At 42.1% G+C, this 18,433-nt stretch overlaps 1 protein-coding gene across 15 annotated transcripts in view; it reads right to left on the reverse strand.

Annotated features, from left to right (window-relative positions):
• Positions 1 to 18,433, reverse strand: part of LOC137321665 (regulating synaptic membrane exocytosis protein 1-like) — a 984,914-nt gene that overhangs the window by 436,122 nt on the left and 530,359 nt on the right. For all 15 annotated transcript variants that reach the window (XM_067984176.1, XM_067984183.1, XM_067984175.1 and 12 more), the window contains 3 exons: positions 8,661 to 8,707; positions 5,603 to 5,715; positions 2,879 to 3,009 (listed from right to left, as the gene is read on the reverse strand). In XM_067984176.1, the coding sequence (XP_067840277.1) occupies positions 2,879 to 3,009; positions 5,603 to 5,715; positions 8,661 to 8,707 (291 nt within the window). The remainder of the gene's footprint in view (positions 1 to 2,878; positions 3,010 to 5,602; positions 5,716 to 8,660; positions 8,708 to 18,433) is intronic.

Raw genomic sequence — 18,433 nt, forward strand, 5'->3', positions numbered from 1 at the left:
AGATGCTGGGGTTGTTCTCCTTGGAACAGAGACGGTTGCGAGGAGATATGATAGTGGTATTCAAAATCATGAAGGGTCTAGACGGAGTAGATAGAGAGAAACTGTTCTCATTGGTGGAAGGGTCAAGGACCAGAGGACATAGATTTAAGGTGATTGGCAAAAGAACCAAAGGTGACATGAGGAAAAACTTTTTTACACAGCGAGTGGTTAGGATCTGGAATGCACTGCCTGAGGGGGTGGTGGAGGCAGATTCAATCATGGCCTTCAAAAGGTAACTGGATAAGTACTTGAAAGGAAAAAAATTGCAGGGCTACGGGGAAAGAGTAGGGGAGTGGGACTAGCTGGATTGATCTTGCATAGAGCTGGCACGGATTTGAGGGCCGAATGGCCTCCTTCGGTGCTGTAACCTTTCTATGATTCTATGATTCTAGTCCCACTCCCCTGCTCTTTCCCCATTGCCCTGCAAATTTTTCCTTTTTAAGTAAAGATACAATTCCCGTTGAAATTTACTGTTGAATCTGCTTCCGTTCCCCTTTCAGGCAATGTATTCCAGATCATAACAACTCACTGAGTAAAAAAAATTCTTCTCATCTCTCTCCTAGCTTTTTTGCCAATTATTTTAAATCTGTGTCCTGTGGTTACTGACTCTTCTGCCAGTGGAAACAGAGTTCTCCGTATCTAATCTATCAAAACACCTCATAATTTTGAATACCTCTTTTAAATTTCCCCTTAACCTTCACTGCTCTAAGGAGAACAATCCCAGCTTCTCTAATTCTCTCTAGATAATTGAAATTCCTCATCCCTTGTACCATCCCTGGTAAATCTCCTCAGCACCCTCTCCAAGACCTTTCTGTCCTTTCTAAATCACTGGTTAGCCCTCAGACAGAGTACTGTTTCCAGGACTGGGCACCGCACTTTAGAAAGGATATCAAGCCCTTAGAAAGGGTGCAGACGAGATTTACTCGAATGGTGCCAGGGATGAGGGAATTCAATTACGTGGAGAGACTGGAGAATCTGGGATGTTTCTCCTTACAGCAGAGAAGGTTAAGGGGAGATTTAATTGAGCTGTTCAAAAGTATGAAGGGTTTTGATAGAGTTGATAAGGAGAAACTGTTTTTCGTGGCAGGAGGGTCGGTAACCAGGGGACACAGGTTTATGATAATTGGCAAAAAAGCCAGGGGGGAGATGAGAAGAATTTTTCTACTGAGCGAGTTGTTATGATCTGGAATGCACTGCCTGAAAAGGTGATGGATGCAGATTCAACATTAACTTTCAAAAGGGAATATATACTTAAAAAGGAAACATTTGCAGAGCTATGGGGAAAGAGCAGGGGGGTAGCTCTTTTAGAAAGCCGGCGCAGGCATGATGGGCTAAATGGCCTCCTTCTGTGCTGTATCATTCTATGAAATGCGCATGGTAATAGCGACCTGCTTGTTGTCATGGTTTCTTTTACTAAATGGGTCGAGGCAATACCGACTCGCCCCTGCACTGCCCTTACCACGGCCAAGGAACTTGTTGAACACGTCTTCTGCAGGTGGAGAATGCCATGTCAAATCAACAGCAACAATAGTACATCTTTTGTAGGTCAAGTAATGAGAGACGTTTGTATCATGCTGGGAACTGAACAGAAATTCCACATCCCATAGCACTCACAGGCATCAGGGTCGGTCAACGGACCAATGGGACAATGAAAACTATGTTGAAGAATGTAGTGAATGAAACTGGATGTAATATGGATTTAAAGGTGCCCTTAATCCTGGAAACCTCTGTGGGCCCTACTCTAGTCTCTCTATTAACCTGGATGCCAGTAGCCAGGTAACTTGGGCCGAAGGAAGCAGAAGCAACGGGAATGCCAGCGGCTGACGCTATCCGACAAGCCCCACCTCCTTCATGACATCAGGCCTTCAATGGGGCAGACGCAACCTCCTGCAGGAATTCCCAAACTTCACTCCATGTAAGGGTACCATGTGACCTATGGTGATCTAATGGGAGACAATAGTATCCAATTCTTGACGACAGAATCATAGAAGTTACAACATGGAAACAGGCCCTTCGGCCCAACATGTCCATGCCGCCCAGTTTATACCACTAAGCTAGTCCCAATTGCCTGCACTTGGCCCATATCCCTCTATACCCATCTTACCCATGTAACTGTCCAAATGCTTTTTAAAAGACAAAATTGTACCCGCCTCTACTACTGCCTCTGGCAGCTCGTTCCAGACACTCACCACCCTTTGAGTGAAAAAATTGCCCCTCTTGACCCTTTTGTATCTCTCCCCTCTCACCTTAAATCTACGCCCCCTCGTTATAGACTCCCCTACCTTTGGGAAAAGATTTTGACTATCTACCTTATCTATGCCCCAATCTGGTGCTACTTTCAATCCTTTTCAATCTAGTAGGGTGGGTGAGGGCTTGTAGCCTAGTCAATGCCATCATTTGTGATGCTGGTGCTCTGATAATAGAAGTATAGCCAAAGTCCTTAGTGATTTAGTAGGGGAGGAGCCTTAGCAACAGTTGAGTAAGTATTACCATCCAAGTCACTGTTGGTCCAATGAAAGCATATGATATAACTGGAGGTCCAACAGCAATATGGATACAAGTTTAAGTACCTGGTGACCTAGGAGCAATATGTAAATACCAAATACTTAGTGGTCCAGTGCCAATGCATGTACATGTCTAAGTATCCAGTGATTCGCAGTAAATGCTTCCCTAATTTTGCAAAAACCATTCTATGTTTGTGACTAGTTAAGATGTGGACTTGGACTTCTCTGAATCAAAAGCCTGAAATTGTTTGGATGCTCATCCCTACTACACAGCAACACAAACAGATGTGAAACAAACCAGAGAGAATTATTAAAAAGTGATTTTTGACGTTCACCTTCGATCTGGAAGGAAGTACATTTTTACATAGGGATTCCTGGGTCGACCATCCCCTCGGGAAGGAAGCTCCGTGGCTTGTAACACATTAACTATCAGCTGGTGGCCTACTTTATCATACCAGAGTTTCACCTGTGAAAACAATGCATTCTATGAACCCTATGCATATTGTGGAAATCTCAGCATTTAAATAGCATTACAAAATGAGGAGACAGACTTTCAGCACATGTCACAGCAGAAACTGTGTTTTCAATGTGTATATGGGTGCAAAAATATCTGTCGCTATTGCATTGAATGTTAGTGTGATCACATTATTAATTGGAATGTAGTTTTTAGAATTTGTCCAAGTGCAGATGTAAAGAAATTGTGGGGGCATGTCAATAATGGGCCCGTCTCTCCATTCACTGGATTAACGTGAGTCAATCCCAATTCCAAAAAGGTTCTGCTATTGAACTTTGAAAATACAGAAATTATTCTAAAAGCAAAGGGAACACCATCTGAGCTTCATTAATCAATCATGACAGATTACCAAATGCCAGCCCCGCCAAGGCAATGGTCCTGAGATTAAGCTGTGGAACATTAGCATATGAACGCTTCATACATTTGCTATTTTAGTAGGCATGTTAACACAATTACTTTAAATAGGTTGATGACTCCAATAGCAGATAGAGGAACTGCAGATAGACGTGTTGTATCCACAGTGTAATTTTACTGTCCTTTCTCCAATCCTTTCACTCCTCTCTGAGGTGCTGCCTCTTACTAAGGTACCAGGAGTCCTCTGGTTCCCCGCCTAAGCAGATATTTTTCATGTGTGAGCCTAGTTAGTAAGTGTTGGTAGGCGATCAGGACCAAACCCTAATCCTGTTTTCACATGGCAGCCTCATGAACAAACTTTCTAGTAGGGGTCAGGGGACAGTAATCGGGAGCAGGAACCACTGCTGATTTTTCACCTCCATAACCCAGGGGCACAGAGGTGAATTGTAGAGACTCAACTGAGGCCGCAACTGTGAGCTAACGCAGACAGACCAGGATTCAAACCTGGGACCTTCCTGTTTATATGGCTTAGTGGCAGACTAGATGGTGCATTTCACAAGCAAAATACTGCGAATGCTGGAAATCTGAAATAAAAACAGAAAATGCTGGAGAAGCTCAGCAAGTCAGGCAGCATCTTCTCCACATCAGGCAGCATCTTCACCACACGGACTGCAGCAGTTCAAGAAGGCGGCTCACCACCACCTTCTCAAGGGCAATTAGGGATGGGCAATAAATGCTGGCCTCGCCAGTGACGCCCACATCCCACGAACGAATAAAAAAAATGCTACCTGACTTGTAGATGGTGCATTTATTCACTCGGCCACCAGGGGAGCTGTACAGATAATGATTAAAACTTTTAGTTTTACAGCAAAAAGTCTATGATCTCGAAGCAGGCAGTGAGCATTCAGTGGTAAACACAAGTTCAGTACCAGATGTATTATATACAAGACATTTTCTCCTTTTCTCAATGCACTGATTCAGGTTGTAGTATGGACAAGTAAGTCTTCTCTCAACCAGGCCAGCAACATCTGTGACCAATTGCTATAAGCTGCCTGATAGTTGTCTAATGTGACTTTTCCTCTGATTCCCTCCCCCACCTCTCTCTCACCATCATTGTGGAGAAGTGCATAACCTACGCTCAGCACATTCCCTAATGAACACCTGTGTGGAGACTTCCAGGACCCCAAACCCACAACCTATCACTCTAATAAATATTCTGTGCCACATAACTACAATCTTATCCTATCTTTGAAACATCAGTGGATTCCATGATGCAGTCAGGTAAAACACCCTTGAACAGGAACAGAGGGAACATTGCTGAAGCAATGAAAGCAGAGGAAGTATCTGTAAAATGTTTTCAACATCAGAATCATTCGCCATGAACAAAAAATAAGTATAATCGACATGCAGTTACAAGAGAACCTTTTACTACAAATGCCACTTGTTTATCGATCCTTTTTCCCCATTAGGTTATTCAATTGTTTATGCTCCAGATAATCATTGACCCAGACAATCCTCATAACCATACATCAACAAATGCAAATTATTTTCTTGTAGCTTACATGCTGATGATCTGTCTTCAGCTTTACCCTTGTTCTTCATTCCAAGCCATGTGCTCACCTGTACATAAATTCACCCTTTGCTTTGAAACATAAATCATATTGTATTATCCAGGATAGTGGATAATTTCAGGACTAAATAGACCTATGTATTGAGGAGGTTCAACATAGCTTTGGGCTTGTATGTCAGCCACTAATACCTGTAATGGCTTATAACAAAGTCAGTATCAGACACAATCCCCCAATAATTCACCAACCATCCATTCTGTATGCATGTATACAGAATGTATTGTTATACACCAATGGATAACAACACATTGACTGAACAAAATACATGAAAAAGAAATGACCAATCAAGGGCTAGGTTTTCCTCTTTATGCTTGGGGATTGGGTGAAGAGGAAAAATCAGGCTTGGAAGATTGCATGCCTGTAATGGAGCCCGCCCAATGCTCCACCCGAGTGACTATTTAACAACCAAATGAGTAAGAGGAAAAGCAGCCAGTCACATTTTTTAATTTCATTTATGAAAATTCGTTACTAAAATGTATATACTTCATCTGAAAAAAGCAAAAGGAGGCAGACTTCCTTCCATCAAATCTGTTTACTCCTGCTTGTTTTATTATTTTACTCACTGAAAGCTGCCCAGGTAGGATCTGAGGGGCATCTTTCAGAGCTCCAGGGCTAGGCGGAGAAATGACTGAAATGCATGGTCGTTCCATCTTCTGTGACTCAAAGGAACTTGAACCTGTAAATAGTAAAATAACATTTACTCAAAACCCTTTTGTTATTCTATGCAGATACTTGTAATACGTAAAAGTATTGTAATGCCAATGCAAATATAAATTCACATTTATAATATTTATTGAATTCGGCATTTCAAAGCTCTATGAATATTAATGCACTCATGAATAAATCCCACAAGTTATTGCCAGTTACACAAAATAATTATATTAATTCACTGCCAGCAAATAAATGATTGTCTATATTCCACAAGTGAGTTCTGCTTCCCCTTCTCAAAATATCATTTAACAGCTGGCCATAACATCCAGTATTTTGTACAACTCACCCTTTTTGAACTATTACTCCATTTATAAGGTAAAAATAAATTATAGAGACTTGGTGATGCAGTGGGTTCGACACTAGTCTTTCATCTCTAGGACCTAGAATTAAATGCAGCCCAGAGTAATGGGATGAAGCACTCCTTCATCTATTGCCCGTAAGGGTCCTAAGTGAAATGAGTTTGGAGCAATGTCAACACAATCCCTAGTGGATATGAGCCTACAGCAGAAACCTGATTTAGTGGTGTGGGGGAGAAAATAAAAATGATAAAGCTGCCAAAATAATACAAAATTATATCATATTATATAATAATATTTATGTAAATTTTGAAGTATATATTGTAATCAAAAAAATCAAAAAGTAGTATTTGGCAGAAGAGATTAGAAAGATAGTGGGGCCTAATTTACTCTCAGGTTACACCGGGTCCTTACCCCTTTTGTCTCTCATCCAAAACTCTGCTGCATGTACCTTATCCTGCATCCAACACACTTGTCCTTGCTCACCTACACTGACTCCTAGTCCCTCAATAGTTCAAATTTAAAATTCTCATTGTTGTGTTTAAATCCCTCCGTAGTCTCGACCCTTCCGTCTCTCTAACTCCTCCACCTTTAGAATTCCTCCCCTTGAACTCTTCATTCCTTTGACTGCGGCTTCTTGTGCAAACCCTCCTCCCTTTTGCCTAACCTTGAATGGTTGTGCCTTCAGTCGTCTAGGCCCTGAAATTCTCTACCTAAACTTCTCCATCTCTCCACCTCCTTCTCTGCCTTTAAGACCCTTTGTGAAACGCATCTTTGTCCAAGCATTTGGTCGCCCTTCCTATTCTCTCCTTCTTTGGCTTGGGGTTTATTTTTCTTCACATCTCTTATGGGATCTTGGGACATTTTTCTACATTAAAGGCATGGTATAAATACAAATTGTTGTTTCTGAAGTTTCCTGGCATATGCGCCTTAGTAACACTAGACATAAGAGACACCTGTGCATCTATGGCTTTCTGCATTGCTAAAGGCCTCGGGTTGGAGGGGGAGTTAAATTTTAAATGGCACAGTGATCAATTACAGTAAGGAAACCACTAAATTCAAAACCTGGCAGCATTTTTTAAAATCTTTGGCCCGCACAGCCGTTTCTCCCAGTATGAGGTGAGTGCCCAGCTATACTGCTAATGGTGCAGGCTCCCACCCAAAATTTTTAAATGCCCCTGGCCCTCGGAACTGGGGCAGATACAGGGGTACAACTTCTGGGTGAGCATAAGCTTCACTCACATTGGAGGAGTGGGACCAGAGGAAATTGAGGCCCATCATTTTTATGATAATTCCTTATAACCTTGATTTTTAAAAGGACTGCTGATGGTAAAACTCATTCTTGAAACCTTTTATTAAAGCTACATTACTTATTACTATACCAACTACTATTACACCACACTCCTTAAACCAGGGTTACTCATCAATGTTTTGTTAATCCTCATTATCCCTGTACCTATTACATTCTCTCTTTGCACACTAATACACACACATATATGTGTGTGTGCGGCAAATACAAGACCAAAGACACACTAAGCAGCATGCCCAGGAAGATGACAGGCGGGTGGGGAGAGGGGTAGTTTTACTGCAAGTTGTCCCCTGGGATAACAGTACCAAAATTGGCAGAAGAGGAGGAAAAAATTAGCCTGAGCTTTTTATCAACACAAACAGATGGACTGAAATTCTTGAACAAGACATCACCGTACTGTCCATCAACAACTGTGCTCATCCTTCTTTACATTTAATTGCTCTCAATGTATTCATTCACTTCTGATTCTTTCTAATCTATTTCTCTCCATTGCTGTTCTATCTGATTTAAACTGTGTAGTGTCCAACATTGAAACCCAGAACAACAGTACAATTTTATAAGCGATTACAAACACCCTATTATATTTAAGACTAAAAAGAATCCTTAAATTAATTATGAACAGTCACAGTTGATCTTCAGATCATGAGCCTACATTGATTGGGCATCTCAACCTTTACTGAAGGCACAAGTGCAAAGGAACATCAGAAGATGAGGAAATTACAGTCGAAGGGTTAAGTAGCAGAGTGATCCCCACAGAGTGATCTGTGAGCACATCACCTGCCAGTGCTGTGGGCACAGATGAACCATTTGATGAAAATCATGTGCAGATTATTACTCTGTGTACCACTGCTCCCATGTCAGGAATTCTGCTGGCACCACACTCATGAATTGTACATCGGTGGTGTACCCACATCACTGAACAATGGGGAGAACTCCTCTTCTGTTAATCAAGTGGAGCCTTGGCACAATACAAACTCAACAATTACAAACTTACCTCTCTAACTAACATTTTCCCCTGTCCTGCAAGAGCACAAGCCTGGGTAAGGTGAACCCTCGAGAATTGGAATGATTTTGCCAAACTCTAAAAGTTGACACTTCTATTTTGCCTGTCCCTTTACCTCAAATTTTTGTAACATTGGATATAAATGACGTTAAGTGAGATTGTTCCGATAAGTGATCAGCCCTGGTTTTCTGAGCAGTACAGCAAATGACACCCACTAATTCAGAGGTAATGAACGGAACTAATGAAATGCTGCAACTCAGGGTTTAAAAAGCCAAATTTCTCCTTTTCTTTTAAATACTTACTAGACTCCAAAGGAGGATGGGAACTCTCCGGAATTCTAGGTATATCACTAAAGACAGAAAAAGTAACAACCTTATTTCAAACAGTCAATGTGACATTTCCAGCATTCATCCACAGCACAAATAGCAATCGAGTTCAGATACACCAAACATTTAATACGAACAATATTAACCGCAAACAAGTTAATAAGTTTCTCATATGTGTTTTGAAATACGTTCTCTAAACATATTTCAACAATACCTATAAAAAGAAAAGGAGTGCAATGGAATGGAAATACAGACATTTCAAAACTCCACTGTCTATATAGTATGCACATTTGCAAGAAGCTACTCCAAACATCACCAGGAAGGGTTGAGGCAATACAGCTGTTTGTAGCTTAAACAGGGATTCTCACCATAAGAATCTCTTTTAAGAATCAGCCAGTTAAGAAGAAGTGGGATTGTGTTTGATATCACTTCGATTTGATTCTGTCCCTTCTGCTGAATTTGTCTCAATATTTTGTTTGAACAGTGAGTGGCAATAATATCATCAGGGGAATATTTTGGTGCAGTTACTGAGGCCGATTTCATAGAGTGCCACTCTGCCATGCTCTGTGGGTCACAGGAAGTGATGCCGGAAAGACTGATGATGGGAACATCAGACGGTGTTTGCCTCCATCCATGCCACAGCATCACTGGATGCCCTGCCTTCCTGCTATACAGTGTTACTATGACAGGCAGAGGGTGATTTAAAATGTAAATCCTTCTCAAAGGGATGCTGTCTAGGATTTTCAATTTTTTAAAATGAACTTTGATCTAATCTTGGGCTGCCCCATGCTCCGCTGCTAACGGCAACTGAGTCTTGCAGCAGTGATTTCCACTCTTCCCCAGGCAGGCTTCACAATGAGGTCCGTCTAAATTATACAAATGAAGCTGAACCTGGAAAATCTGAACACGCTTTGATGCTGTTTCTCCAAAGACTGCAAACAATATGCTCGACTGACATCAATGAACCCGAGAAGGTATCTACTGCAGACCTGAATTAGTAACAATCAATTAATGTTAATTCCCGCGTGGTCAGAATCAGTAAATCCTTGAAGCTGGTACCTCTGATAATGTCATCAGTACATACTGTTTTAAAGAAACACAGAAATAAGCAAGAAAGAAATCAAATTTAATCACAGTTCAAGTTAATCAAACTCTTTGCAACAGTTTGATTTTTAAAAGGAAGACCCAGTGCCAAAACTCCCTTCCTTCAACTGGCTCACACCAATTTTAAAGTTGCAGTATCCCTTTCCTGCACTTTTCATTGCCCTACAATATACAGAGAGGTCCCAATAAGATATCCTCCATTTGCCACAGAGAAGAGGTTTATTTAAACGAAATTGGAACTTATTAAGGGTGAAGCTGCAATGAATCGCATACAAACTGGTGATGTCATGACACTGATATTCCAACATTCTGTGCTGGAAAGGGTTAGGGTGTGGATTTTCAATTGCAATCAACTACGTGAAGAGTTGCCAGCCTCAATAAAGCCATTAGAAGGAGACAACAGCTCCACACAGGAAGAGAGTGAAAACTAGGAGTGGAGATCCAGCCAACTGGCTGTCATCTGGTATCTATGAGGCCTGACCTAAGACCCAAAATAGTCCTTTGGAGGAGGACGTAAAATGAGAAGTTCAAGTGGCTAGCTCAAATACGATATTGGCAAAGCCTGGAATCAGTGCTCGAAGACTAGGAGGAAAAATATATTACTTTCTGCCTGCACTCCGACAAAGAATGAAGCATCAGCTGAAAAGAGGATGACAAAATAACAATCAAAAATGGGCAAAAATAATAGCAGGTTGTATCAGGGATGTGATCGAATCAGAGATAAATCCAAATCACAACTAAAAATAGGTTCAACTTTTTCACGGACACTAAGCAAGGATCTGACTCAAATATATAGTTCTTCTTAAGCGGCTTTGGCTGGATTAAAAATATGCAGTACAACAGGAAGATATTAAAGGGACCCTATCTTTGCAAAAAAAATCTCTTTGGCAATGTTTTTTGATTTGTTTGCAAATGCATAACACAATGACATAATCGCCTCAAACTAATCATCATGTCACTGTGACAAAAATGACATCAGTGATCCTCAAAATCCATTCCTGGAATTTCAGGCACAATCTTTCATTTCAACATTTAGTGACAAGCCATCTTCCAACTCAACTGAAATACACAAGAGGTAATCCTTAGCTGGTTTGGTTTTTAATTTATAATTAAAACATGTGAGACAAACAAACGCCACGTCAGAAAGGGACACTAGAGCTTTCATCAAACAATGCACCAGATTACTTCTGAGGGAATGATAAATGAGTAAGCAGCAGTGATAAATGAAATGACAAGGAAAACTGCAGATGTGCTAAGTATTAAAACCATTCTGCAGTAAGCCTCTTAAGGGACAAAGAATATAACTACTATCTGGGATGATCGTGATTGGGGTCAGGAGCCTCAACAGCTATTAAATAAAATATTTGCAACTGGAAAAAAATTGCCTGGAAAATGTCTTGCTTTATTTGAGAAGTTTTGTGTTTATGGTGTGTGTCTGCAGGTATAGATGTGTTCTATTTATGTCTAATGCTTGTGTACCTCAGTTAGCAATAACAGAAACTATTTTGCATAAGAGTTGGGAGCCATTAGAAACTGAAAATAGCCCTACGGTACATTGATTGCTGTGCTGAGGTGTGTTAATCATAGATTTTCTCATTGTGGGATTCACCATCAGCATGTGAGACGATACTGTTACACGAGCACCTCACACAGCTCTGAGCTGTCATTGGTCCATCACACAGCTCTGAAATGCCACAAGTCTAACAACAACTTGAATTTATACAGCACCTTTAATGTAGTAAACATCCCAAGGCGCTTCACTTGAAGGAGATATTAGGAAAGGTGACTAAAAGCTTGGTCAAAGACGTAGGTTTAAGGAGCGTCTTAAAGAAGGAGAGAGAGTTGGAGAGGTTTACAGAGGGAATTCCAGAGCTTAGGGCCTAGACAGCTGAAGGCACGGCCGTCAATGATGGGGCAAAGTAAGAGGGGGATGCACAAGAGGCCAGAGTTGGAGGAACGCAGAGTTCTCAGAGCATTGTAGGGCCGGAGAAGGCTACAGAGATAGCTGGGTGAGGCCACAAATGGATTTGAACACGAAGATGAAAAGTTTAAAATCGAGGCGAGGTGATGGGTGAATGGGACATGGTTTGAGTTAAGATATGGGCAGCAGAATTTTGAATGAGCTCAGGCTTATGAAGGGTGGAAGATGAGAGGCCGGCCAGGAGAGCATTGGAATAGTCTAGTCTGGAGGTAACAAAAGCATGGATGAGGGTTTCAGCAGCAGATGCGATGAGGCTGGAGCAGAACCGGACGATATTACCGAGGTGGATGTGGATTGTCCTAGTGATGGAGAGGGTACGGGGTCAGAAGCTTAGCTTACGGTCAAATAGGATGCCAAGGTTGCAAACAGTCAGGCTCAGCCTGAGACAGCGACAGCAGAGGGGGATGGAGTCAGTGGCTATTGAATGGAGTATGTGGTGGGGGCCAAAGACAATGGCTACGATCTTCCCAATGTTTAACTGAAGGCCATTTCGGTTCATCTAGATGTCGGACAAGCAGTCTGACAACAGAGAGGCGATGGAGGGGTTGAGAGAGGTGGTGGTGAGATAGAGCTGGCTCTGAGATGCCACTAGTACATCACACAGCTCTGAGATGCCACTAGTACATCACACAGCTCTGAGATGCCACTAGTACATCACACAGCTCTGAGATGCCACTAGTACATCACACAGCTCTGAGATACCACTAGTACATCACACAGCTCTGAGATGCCACTAGTACATCACACAGCTCTGAGATGCCACTAGTACATCACACAGCTCTGAGATGCCACTAGTACATCACACAGCTCTGAGATGCCACTAGTACATCACACAGCTCTGAGATGCCACTAGTACATCACACAGCTCTGAGATGCCACTAGTACATCACACAGCTCTGAGATGCCACTAGTACATCACACAGCTCTGAGATGCCACTAGTACATCACACAGCTCTGAGATACCACTAGTACATCACACAGCTCTGAGATGCCACTAGTACATCACACAGCTCTGAGATGCCACTAGTACATCACACAGCTCTGAGATACCACTAGTACATCACACAGCTCTGAGATGCCACTAGTACATCACACAGCTCTGAGATGCCACTAGTACATCATATAGCTAAGTTAGTTCAACATGACTGCCTGATACTACTATGCCTTTAGAAAAATTGAGAGGTAGAGGTTGACTTTTTTTTGGTCGGTGGGTGGGGTGGGTAGTTATTTTCAGATGATATGATATTGAGATGTACAGATGAGGAAGATCCCTGGTTCAATCCCTTGTTTGTGGTGGTGGTGGCATTTCAATGGTTTTAAATCCTGAGATGGCAGAGGACTGCAGGGGTACGTGGTAGTACAGAAAGGAGACACAAAATAGTAAGAGATTGTTGTAAAAGTACAACCTCATTCGTTCCATTCAATTTTATTATAATGTTGCCTCATACAACAAGCACCATCTCGGAAGTTGGGAGTTTTGCGTAGCAAAGTTTCATTATCACCTATTTTTCTTGAAACAAACATCATCCCAGTCCTGACAAAAATTCAGTTATGAAAAGCAGTTTCTCAAACCTCGATATTTTATACTCCTAGGGGAAGGACCAAAGGCCTTTGCACAGAACACCATCAAGGCTGAAAAGATCAGAGGAATCGGGGAGATAGATGAATAAGTAATGACACTAAGCTTGACTTTGAAAAATCTATAGATTTTAGGAGGAAGGCAAGACTAATTTAATGAGTTATTGGGTTCCATAGTATTGAGATCCTGAGAAAGAATACCTGAGAAAAGGTAACGGCTGTATTCAAATAAAGACTCACCATACCAAGATGCAGGAGGGAGGGGAAGGGCATTCAGGAACAAGTTCGAAAGAGCATGGACCAGAGTGATATGTTGATAAAATAAAGCAAGAAAGGCTGTAGCAGAGTGCAAGGATGGAAGCTAAAGATAAAATAACCACCTATAAGACGATAAGTTTTGCCTCTGTGAGTTTGTGATGATGAGGTTTGCCTGCATTACAAGCCAATGTTTTTCAGTTGCAAACTGCAGCTTTCCTAATTTCTCATTGTATTTGGAAAGCTGCACAGACAATGGAAGAGGTGAAAATGGTCTGTTTTCCATTGGGACAGCTGAAACATACATGATAATGACAAACCGTGTTACTCACTGGTAAATCTTATGCACCCGTCTGTGAGATTTTTTGGCATGCAACTGACAAAAGAATCTTTAAGTAAAAAATTGACAGTGAAAAGAAAACTGCTCAATGAAGTAAACTTAAAAAAAACAATAAACTAAACAATAAACAGAGTATTTCAATTTACTTTTTATCTGAACAAATATCGAAAAATACAAAAAAAATTAATTTAGCACCAAAACCATTAAATCCTGGATTAATTCATTAACCTTTTGAGAACACAAGCATTCTTTTCTTTCTCATGCCAAACTGAAATCTCTACCTAGATTATCAAAACTTCAGTCAGAATATACTGAATGTCCATTGAAAAGAGATTCTCACCAGCACAACTCAATTAGTTTGTAGCAGGTTACTTTCTTCTTTTGTTAATTCTCTTCTTCGGAGACTCCCTGTCCCGTGCTCCATTTCCCAGACTAGAGACTGGCTGCCAAGTCTCTATAGTTGTCGGCCATTAACCAGGGATGATTCACACTCCAAATTTTTCTTCCTTCCGGTAGGAAAGTGCTTAGCCTCCACCCAGTATTTCCCCATAGCCGAATCTGTCAGCTGGGAACAACTGGGCACGGACCTACATTCTACCACACTTTGCAACAGCATGTTAAAACTCCAATGCACTAGGTTGGTGCTTTGAAACAGCAGGACACCCATTTAGATGTCAGCCATGCCTCAGTAGGTTGTGGGTTCAAGCCCCACTCCAGAGACTTGAATCTAGACTGATATTCCAGTGCAGAACTGAGAGAGTTCTGCACTGTAGGAGGTGCGTCTTTCAGATGATACATTAAACCGAGGCCTCGGTAGCCCTCGGGTGGAGAGAAAAGATCCCACGCCGCTATTTCGAAGAAGAGTAGAGGGGCTCTCCCGGAGTCCTGGGCAACGTTTATCCTTCAACGAACATCACTAAAACAGATTATCTGGTCATTAGCTCATTACTGTTTGTGGGACTTTGCTTTGCAAATTGGCTGCCACATTTCCTACATTACAACAATGACTACACTTCCAAAGTACTTAATTAGCTGTAAAGAGCATTGGGATGTCCTGTGGTCATGCAAGGTGCTATATAAATGTTTCTTTCTTTAAAAATTTAAAATGCTACAAATAATAGCAAACTGTAGCCTGGTTGCCAGAAAATCTCAAAAAATCTTGTCTCCTCTTTAACAATTAGCGGGAGCTGACTGAATGGGGCTAGGTATTTGTGTTCTGATACTGGGCCTGAACATCCAAGGGTCTCCAATCCTGGTGTAAGTGCTAGGACGTGCCCACCAGGAACTTCCGCTGCTGACCCCAGACCGACTTTCTGAGGCCAAGGGGCCTCCCATTTTTCTGGGAGGCGCCACTAGAAGAGCATCTCAGGTTCCCACCATTGTGGTAGGGCAGTGCTGGAGAGCCACTCGGAGAGAGGGTGTGTCAGTGCACTGAAGACTCAAAATTGTAGCCCATTGGTATCCTTTATAGGAGAGTTTAATTTCCAATGGCCAGCAGGTTAGTACATGTCTTTCTCACTCGGTCAGTAGATCCCAGGACAGGGCCAGTCTGGGAATCCCTCCTCTTGGCTACACTCCCTCTGATGTGGCTGACCTTTTTGGGGAAAATGGAGGTTTTGCCCTAAATAAAGGAAACTGTTAGTGAGAGCTGGGTCTCAGCATATCCAGATTGTAGAGAAGTTACTAGAATCTATTATTAGGGACAGAGTGAAGCACTTGAACAAACATGAACAGATCAGAGAGAACCAGCATGGATTTGTAAAGGGAAAGTCATGTCTAACAAACCTAGCTGAATTTTTTGAGGCGGTAACTAATGTGTCAGATAAGGGAGTATCTATGGATGTTATTTACAAGGACTTCCAGAAGGTATTCGGTAAGGTTCCACATAAGAGACTGTTAGCAAAATTGAAAGCACGTGGAATTGGAGGTAAGCTATTGACATGGATAGGAAATTGGTTAGGAGGTTGGTGACAGAGAGTGGGGATAATGGGTACGTACTCCAATTGGCAGGATGTAACTAGTGCAGTCCCCCAGGGATCCGTACTGGGGCCACAGCTTTTCACTATATTTATAAATGACTTGGATGAAGGAATAGAGAGACGTATATCCAAGTTTGCTAATCACACCAAGTTAGGTGGCACAGTAAATAGTGTAGATGGGAGCAGAAAGTTGCAAAGGGACATTGATAGATTAGGTGAGAGGGCCAAACTCTGGCAGATGGAGTTCAATGTGGGGAAATGTGAGGTCATCCACTTTGGACCGAAGAAGAATCGATCAGAGTATTTTCTAAATGGCGAGGAGGCTAAGAAATGTGGAGGAGCAGAGAGATTTAGCGGTCCAAGTACAGAAATGACCAAAAGCTAGTGGGCAGGTGCAAAAATAATTGAAAAGGCTAATGGAATGTCAGTCTTTCTCTCAAGGGCGCTGGAATACAAAGGGGTGGAAGTTATATTACAGTTATATAAAACTCTGGTCAGACCCCATTTAGAGTACTGCAATCAGTTCTAGGCACTACACCTCAGGAAGGATATACTGGTCTTGGAGAGGGTGCAGCGCAGATTCACCAGAATGATACTGGGGCTAAAGGGTTAATTTATGAGGACAGGTTGCATAGACTAGGCTTGTATTCTCTTGAATGTAGAATATTAAGGGGTGATCTAATTGAGGTGTTTAAGATGATTAAAGGATCTGATAGGATAGAGAGAAACTATTTCCTCAGGTGGGGGAGTCCAGGGCAAGGGAATATAACCTTAAAATTAGAGCTAGGCTGTTCATGGGGTGATGTCAGGAAGCACTTCTTCACACAAAGGGTAGTAGAAATCTAAAACTCTCTCCCCTAAAAAGCTGTTGAGGCTGGGGGTCAATTGAAAATTTCAAAACTGAGATTGATGGATTTGTGTTAGGTAAGGGTATTAAGGGTTACGGAACCAAGGCGGGTAGATGGAGTTAAGAAACAGATCAGCCATGATCTAACTGAATGGCGGAACAGGCTCGAGGGGCTGAATGGATACTGAAGCATTCAATATGGCGTACGTACACACATTCTGCATTGGGTACGCGCCACACGCCCTATTCGTCAGGGCAACCTATAGTTGTCCAGGGCACCCGCCTGAAACTGACGATAGACCCACTGCCTATGCAGATTAGGGGCCGAATTCCTATTTCAGGGCCATTCCCGAAATTGGCTGGCGCCTGACCACAGCAAGCGCCATTACTTCTAAAAATTCAAATTTGGACAGTTAAAATATATTGGCCTGGAATTTCGTGAAAATTCCCGAAATATTGGATCAGGCATTTTTCAGGCGTCCCTGGTGGCCACCTAAAATAGCCATTAGGCCCCTAACTTATGTAAATGAGGGGTCTAACGCTTGTTTTAGGCCCCCTCTACCAAATTGGATATCGATGAGCGAAGCAGATGAGCCTGTGCCGTTCGGGACTCTTCAGCAGCCACTGTGGCCTAAGCAGTGGCAGCCACCAAAAGTTTAGTTTCAAAGTCATTATATTTTTGAAAATCCTGTGATGCCAGGAAGAGCAGGAGTGCACCCCGACTCCACAGTACTCCAATCGCCTCCGCACCCCACCCCCCCCAACCATTGGTCAGGCCCCTGCCAAAAATTAATCTTTTTAAACTGGGCCAGCTGCCTGTGGAGGGGAGACAGGCAAAACAATGTCATAGGAGCTCCGCCAAACAATGTTAATGAGGCTCGAGATCCAATTTTGGGCCTTCTGGTTGGAGCACGCTCCATGTGCGGCTCCCATTTCAGGGCTGAAAATGGGCCCATGGCATTTTCCACCCCAAAAAGTTTTCATTATGTAAATGTTAATAACAGCACAGATCACAAATCCAAGGGTGACCCGATACCAATGGTATCACACAATTGATTGTTGGGTGACAAGCCCATAAAATTTTGTGTAAATTTATGATGTAGTTTTGATAAAGGGTCTATATATGTATTTCCCTGACTTGGGAATAGCAGTGCTAAAGCAATGGCAGGGCGAGACACGGCAACTCTTATCAAATCTGACTCCCCAAAGTGTCGATACTGTTGTAATGAAATGGGTAAGTATTGTCAATGTATTGGAGCATTCATTGCTAAATATAACAGATTTATTGATAATTCAAACGAGGTATCTTTTTCAGGTATTGTGTCTTCAGTTTGACACTATTTTAACACGTCCTCAATTCCTAGGTTTCTTCAATATCCGTTAAGGATAAAAGTTAAAAGTAAATTCCTCCTCTAAAACGTGTGCCTTCTTAGACCAGGCCTTGTGGGTACACGTTAAATGGTGAGGGCAATTTAAATGTAAAAAGCAAACAAAAAGATCGATCGTTCACCATTACAGACCTAACAGCCTATAAACGCTATCGCCATTCAATAGCCATTGGCTGCTGATTCACCACGATTGTGACGATGGTGTATTCCAATCAGTTCTCCAGCAAATGTTGGTGTAAATTCGCTACTGGAGGATCAGGGTGAAAAACGGTCTAAC

Source organism: Heptranchias perlo, chromosome 5 (genome assembly GCF_035084215.1).
Source record: "Heptranchias perlo isolate sHepPer1 chromosome 5, sHepPer1.hap1, whole genome shotgun sequence".
NCBI classification, from domain to species: Eukaryota; Metazoa; Chordata; class Chondrichthyes; order Hexanchiformes; family Hexanchidae; genus Heptranchias; species Heptranchias perlo.